The 6,298-nt window shown below is 54.0% G+C and overlaps 1 protein-coding gene across 1 annotated transcript; it reads right to left on the bottom strand.

The window, feature by feature from the left end:
- Positions 1 to 303: 303 nt before the first annotated feature.
- Positions 304 to 2,439, bottom strand: ZBTB39 (zinc finger and BTB domain containing 39; the record flags this gene model as incomplete). The annotated part of the gene is made up of 1 exon (XM_080706058.1): positions 304 to 2,439. The coding sequence occupies one exon, from the start codon at positions 2,437 to 2,439 to the stop codon at positions 304 to 306; it is 2,136 nt and encodes a 711-aa protein (XP_080562184.1).
- Between the last annotated feature and the right edge of the window lie 3,859 nt (positions 2,440 to 6,298).

Genomic DNA, 6,298 nt, shown 5'->3' with positions numbered 1-6,298 from the left:
AGGCTGGGAAAGGAGATCTAATTAATACAACTGCTTGACTAGATCCCAAAACCAGCCTCAAAAGAATAAAACGCAGCCCTGCACGGGCAAGGACAGAAATGGAGGTAAATGCGATAGGGCCGCTGCTTCTTGAAATCAGTAACAGCTCATGTGCTATTTATTTCTTCTTTCTTCTCCTTTAAACACAACACAGAATTCCTAGCAAGGCAAAACTAGCTTCAGCTGGGGAGGGACCAAGAGCCATTAGAAAACCATCCTCCCGGCTGCCGCCTGGATGCTCCTCCTGGCTCCGCTGGGGCCCAGTCAGCTGTCCGGGTTCTTTTCAGCCTCTTTGGAATGGATAATATACATGAAGGTCTGCTCGATGGTGAAGTCGGGCGGGAGGCTGCCTTTGTGCACACCCACGTGTTTGCTCATGAGGTTAAGGGTGGAACTGTAGTGGCCACAGACCGTGCAGCGGTACATGAGTGCCCCCGAGTGCGTCTTGAGGTGGCACTTGATGGTTGAGCGGCCTCGGAAGAACTTGTGGCACACCTTACACTGGTAGGGCTTCTCGCCTGTGTGGATCCGCCGGTGGTAGTTGAACTCGCTCGTGTGGGCGAATCTTTTCCCACAGACTTTGCAGCTGTACTTGCTGTTCCCGGGTTGGCCCTGCAGGGCCAACTCCTCGCTCAGAAACTCCTCTGCTGGCAGCTTCCGCTTCTGGAGGGCGGGGTGCTGCAGCCCCAATCCAGGCCGCACGTCCAGGCCACTGCTGCACTTGTGTTGGCTGACGTGGTAGCGATAGGCGGCCTCCGATCTGAAGCTCTGGCTGCACAAGTGGCAGCGGAAGAGGGCATCTTCCAGGCTTTGGTGCACAGCCATGTGCTTCTCCAGGAGGTGCCAGTCCACAAAGCTGCTGGCACAGACAGAGCAGGAGAAGACCGAAATGCCCAGATGGGAGAGTGTGTGCCACATGAGGCTGCAGAGGTTGAGGTGGCGCTGGTCACAGACGCTGCAGACCTGGCCCTTCAAGTTCAGATGGTCGAGGATGTGGCCTCGGACCACGTGGAAATCTTTGGCCAACGCTTTCCCACAAGCAGCACATTTTAGCTCCGGGGAGACTGCCCCCGAAAAGAGACTCAACTTCCCAGGCAGGGGCTCACTGGGGTGGACGATGACGTTGTTCTCAAATATCCCATCCCTCCGGTGAAGGGTTAGCTGCCACTGGGTAAAGAACTTGGTTTCACACATGTCGCAAGAGAAGAGGAAAATACCAATGTGGGATAGGACGTGGGTAACCCGGGAGTTTCGGTCCTGGAAGTGGGTCTCGCAGACCTTGCAATTGCCAGTCAGCAGGTCCACGTGGTCCCGAGCATGCTGCCGGATCAGCTGGATGTTGGGCTCTAGAACTTTCTTGCACACCTGGCAGGGCATGGCCTTATTCTCCCGGCTGTCATTCTCTCCAAAAGTCAACTCATCCTCACTGTCATCACTCAACTCGATCACCTCTTCGGCTGTCCCAATCTCCTCAGCAGGGTCTTCAAACTGCAGGTCATCGTCCCCCAGGTCGTCCAGCTGCAGCTCGTCCATCTGCCCGAAGCCCGGCTCTTTGGAGTGGTCACTATTGCTCAGACAGGAGTTGGTCCCTGTGGTAATGTCTATTGCAGTGTCAGGGGTGAAGAAGCTGTTTTTGTTGAAGTCTCCATTGCTTTGAACTTTGTATGGCTGGCAAGAGCTTGTGCTGGTTTGGATCCCCGTGCTGACAGTGCCTAGGACTGGCTGGGTCACCATATTAGGAACTGATGTGAAAGGAGCAGGGATGTCATGGTCTTCCGTCTTTGGTGGCAACGAGGGCTGCAGCAGGGGCAGGCTGTGGTTAGTGTCACTGTTAACACTCTTCTCTTCCTCTTTATAGCTTCCTCCAGCATCACTGGGCAACACATAGTTTCTTTCAGGACCAAAGTGCTCCCCACCACCCCGGAGTTCTCCAAGGGGATGGGCAGGATCCGCTGAGGAACAACTCAGAGGACCAGACTGGCCCTCACTGGTGCTGGTCAGGGGCTTGGCCATAGCGCTGCTCTCCAGGTCAGGAAAGGTAGAGTGACAGGCCCGGAGGAGGTCCTCCATACCCAGCCGCTCAGCCACCTCATAGATGACCCCAACGTTGATCAGGTCTGTGAAGAGCTCTGAAGTGTACACAAAGCTCAGAATCTTCTCAAAGTTGGCGGGGGTGATGAAATCCACCACGTAGGTCCTGGCAGCATCAAGCCCGGTATTCAGAAAGAGGTTCTGGAAGTAGCCAGCTGCGCAGGCCAGCACGGCCTTGTGGGCCGGGAAGGAGCGGCTCCCCACCACGATGGTGACATCGCACATGGTCTCTGAGAGCCGGCACTTGTTGAGTTCCTTCAGCAGGTTGTTGGGGTGGTTGGTGCTTTGCAGTTTGATCCTCATGCCCATCTTAGCAGCTCCAAGGACGTTACCTCCTTAGCGGCACGGTTAATCTGTAGAATTACATCAAGAGAAAAAGATGGATGGCCAAACACATGTTTAGAAGGGAGGGGCTCTGTGGGAGAAAACCTACCATTCTGAACCCATCCACACCTGGAAGCAGGAGTGACTGGACATGGAGAGCTGCCCATTCTGCTGGGGGCAGGGACAGCAACAATGCAGGGACAATGACCTGTCCCCCTGTACACACCCAACACCAGGACAAAACCCAAGGGAACAAAGAGCTCTGATTCTCTTGATCTTAAAAATCAGTAAGAGAGCCGGGCGTGAGGGCACACACTTGGAATCCCAGTACTTGGAGGCTAGGCAAGAAGATCACAGCTTCAAAGCCAGCCTCAGCAATTTAGGGAGGCTTTCAGCATCAGCAACCATGTTTCCAAATAAGAAATAAAACTTGGGCTAGGGTGCAGCTTGGGGGTAGAATGCCTCAGGGTTCAACCCCCAGGACCAAAAAAAAAAAAAAAAAAAAAGTAAGAGAGATTGCAGGCCTACAGCTAGTGCCACACAGCTAAACTGGAAGCAATCCCTTCAACACAATCCTACATTCCATTCCCAGAGTAACTGGCTCCAAGTTTGCTCACATTAATTTCCTCCTAAAAACATACTTTCCTATCTCAGTAGCTAAATTCTCTTCTCCCATAATGCTAATACCATACATATATTTGAACATAATTAGCTACTGAGAAAGAGTTAAGGGTGCTCTGTCCTTTATTTCTGTCATTGCTATGTCCTATCAAGCCTCTAAATAAATCTCTAAATACGTCTCACACTCTTGACTCCCCATCTCTCACTACCCACCTCATGCCTCCTCTTGGGCCCTGTTACAACCCAGAACCGTTATGGACGCCAGTTCGTCCCATTACTTCTGTAGACACCCAGAACCAAAGTTAAAGCATCCAGAACCGAAGAAGCATGCCAACTAGAATACAACGGTGGGGCTTAACATTACTTCAACGTTCTGCCACCCTTTTCAGGGTTTCTGCTTATGCTGAAGCTACACTAGCTCATTTACTCGATGGCTTTAGGAAAGCCATCGAATTAAGTAGGTAAGACTCCAACAGGCTAGTTCAATACCACTTTCTGCCTCCTCGGCTCCTGCACGCCTGAGTGGCGTGCTCGCGGGGTCTCGCCCCCCTGCTCCATCTCACCAAATTTTCCCAACTTTTTCTGGGGCCCAGCAAGCTCCGAGTACTGCTGGGCACCAGCCATGCCCCTCCCGGGCCCGGGGTCACTCCGCGGGCGAGCGGGCTGGGCAGGCGGCCTGGGCCCGGCAGGGCGGGCAGGCTGGGCACTTGCAGGAGGCGCCCGGCCCGGCCCGCGGCCCCGCCGAGCCTGGCAGGGCGCGATCGGCAGACCCGGGCCGGCGGTGCGGCCGCCCGCGCCCGGCGCTTACCCGGCTCCGCGGGGCCCGAGCACCATCGCCGCCGCCGTCACACAAAGGCCCGGCCGCCGAGCCCGGCCCGACGAGGAGGCGGCGCCGCTGGCCGCGGACAGACTCTCCATCCGCCGCGCCGCTCGCCGCGCCGGCCCGGGCCGCCCCCGCCGCCCGGCCCGCAGCGCCCCCCGCCGTCCCGGAGGAGCCAGCGCCCCCCGCCGCCCGGGCCGCCAGCCCCCCCCCGCCCCGCCCCGCCCCCCCCCCCCCGCGGGGCCGCGCACCGCGCAGCGGGCTCCGGCGGCTCCATCCCCGGCCAGCGGCTGCCAGAAGGCCCGGGATGTCGTCCTACAGAGATTCGTACGTGTGTTTGATCAATTTATGTCTCCACCACTAGGCTGTGAGCTTCTATCTGTGGTTTTGCTTGCAACTCAGTTTCCTTTTTTTTTTTTTTTTTAAATTCCCAGAACTGGAAGTCAAACCCAGGGGTGTTCTACCACTGAGCTACATCACCCAGCCCCCTTTTGGGGGGGGGGGCAAGGAGTAGCTGGGGATTGACAGAGGGGTGTTCTGCCTCTGAGCTACACCCAGCCCCTTTGTTTTATATATTGAGACAGAGGGTCTTGCTAAAGTGCTGAGGCTGGCCTTGAACTTGTGATCCTCCTGCCTCAGTGTCCTTAGTCCCTGGGATTACAGGCGTGCGTTACCAAGTTCAGGGAGGAAGCACTTGAGGGCTAGGCCACTGTTGGAGACCCTTCTGATGATCCACTGCCCCCCTTCTTCCACATAGAAGGACAGATGATCACAGGATCCACTGCACCTTGACCACTTCCTGAAGCCCAACCTCCCAGATTCTTTCTAGAACTCTATCACACTGCCTCCCCAACCTTCTCTTCAATCCTCCACTCCAGTGCTCCTGACCATGAGTAGTCATCAAAACTACAACTACCTATCCTTACCCCCACACCACCACCAAAGGGATCAGAGTCTTGATCATCCCACTCTGCCTCTTCAATAGGAAAGAAGCTCACGGGCTCCAGGACCCTTCCATTTCACCCTCTTTCCCACAGGGATCCATTCATTGCCTGAAGATAGCTCCCAGCCAAGCACAGCCCCAAGACAGGCATATGGTAGGGTTGGGTAATTCCTTAAAGGATAAATAGGAGGGAAAGGACACACAGGATATCGCTAACTGAGCTGAGCCAATTTGGCCATTGAATAATGCTAATTGGTGAATTTGGGAGATCATGTCTTCATTTCTGCCACCTCACTAACTGGTAATCGATGATACTGAAATCAAGTGCTGTACCAAATTCTGTCCAAAATGTGGTCTTTGGAGCTGGGCATGGTGGCATGTGCTTGTAATCCCAGTACAAGAGACAGAAGGATGGCAGCTTTGTGGTCAACCTCAGCAACTTTATGAGGCCCTCTTCAACTTAGTGAGATCCTGTTTCAAATATAAATAAGATAGAGACTTCCGGGAAGATGGTGACCGAGAAATGCAGCATTTATGAGTCCTGCTGACACTCGATCTCCATTGCCTCAAAAACAGTACTTTACATAGCCAGAAAATACTATCAGTAGAGGAACAAAAACTATAAATACAAGGGACAGAGAAAAAGAAGACTAGTAAGAACAACCAGAGAGCAGAAAATGAATCTGCCCACCTTGTGGCGGCAGGCGCCACACCAGCACCATCTTGCCTCACAGCACCAGACTCCAGAGATGAAAAGGAAAACAAGAAGTTGAAGTGAGCAGCTATAGATCACTCAGTTGTAATTCATCAGTTCTTCCTGGGCAAAGACTGGCTAAAACTTCCAGCGGCCAAGCCCACCATGTCCACCAGAGATCTAGACCAGTGCGCACCAAAATCGTAAGTGAAACTGCAGCCCCTGCAGGAGAAATCCCAGCGCTGCGCCCCAGGGACTCTCGCAGCTTTGATAAACTCCTTGGGTCTGAGATCTTGGAGTTCAACACAGTGAAGGAATAGTGGTGGCAGAGATTACCACACCCTAGTTGCAGTTCCCTGTAGGAAAACACCCATCCTGGTGCCCCCAGGGTCTTGCGCAGCTGCGACTAACTCCCTGGGTCTGAGACTATGCAATACAAGCAGTGAAGGAGTAGTGGCAGCTGAGACTACCACAACCTCCAGAGATCCAGAGCATCCTAAGTGAAGTCGTGGTGACCTGGAGAAGAACCCAGAGAAGGTGGGAGTGGGATCTGCTCTTGATCATATCAGAAGCTCAGACAGACTCAGGCTCTGATTAGTGGAAAGTGTGGGGGGTGTTCTACACTTAACACTAAACCCAATGAGTAGCATCTCCGGGAACACCACAGACCTCCCAATTGTGGTGAACAAGGAGAAGTCAGACTAGCCCAGCCCTAGCTGTGGAGAACAGAGACTCCTACATTGAGTTTGGTCTCAGAGGCATATGC

Source organism: Muscardinus avellanarius (genome assembly GCF_963383645.1).
Source record: "Muscardinus avellanarius genome assembly, chromosome: 11".
In the NCBI taxonomy this organism is placed as follows: domain Eukaryota; kingdom Metazoa; phylum Chordata; class Mammalia; order Rodentia; family Gliridae; genus Muscardinus; species Muscardinus avellanarius.
The sequence above is the reverse complement of the archived record's forward strand: the minus strand, read 5'-3'. Positions and strand labels throughout refer to the sequence as shown.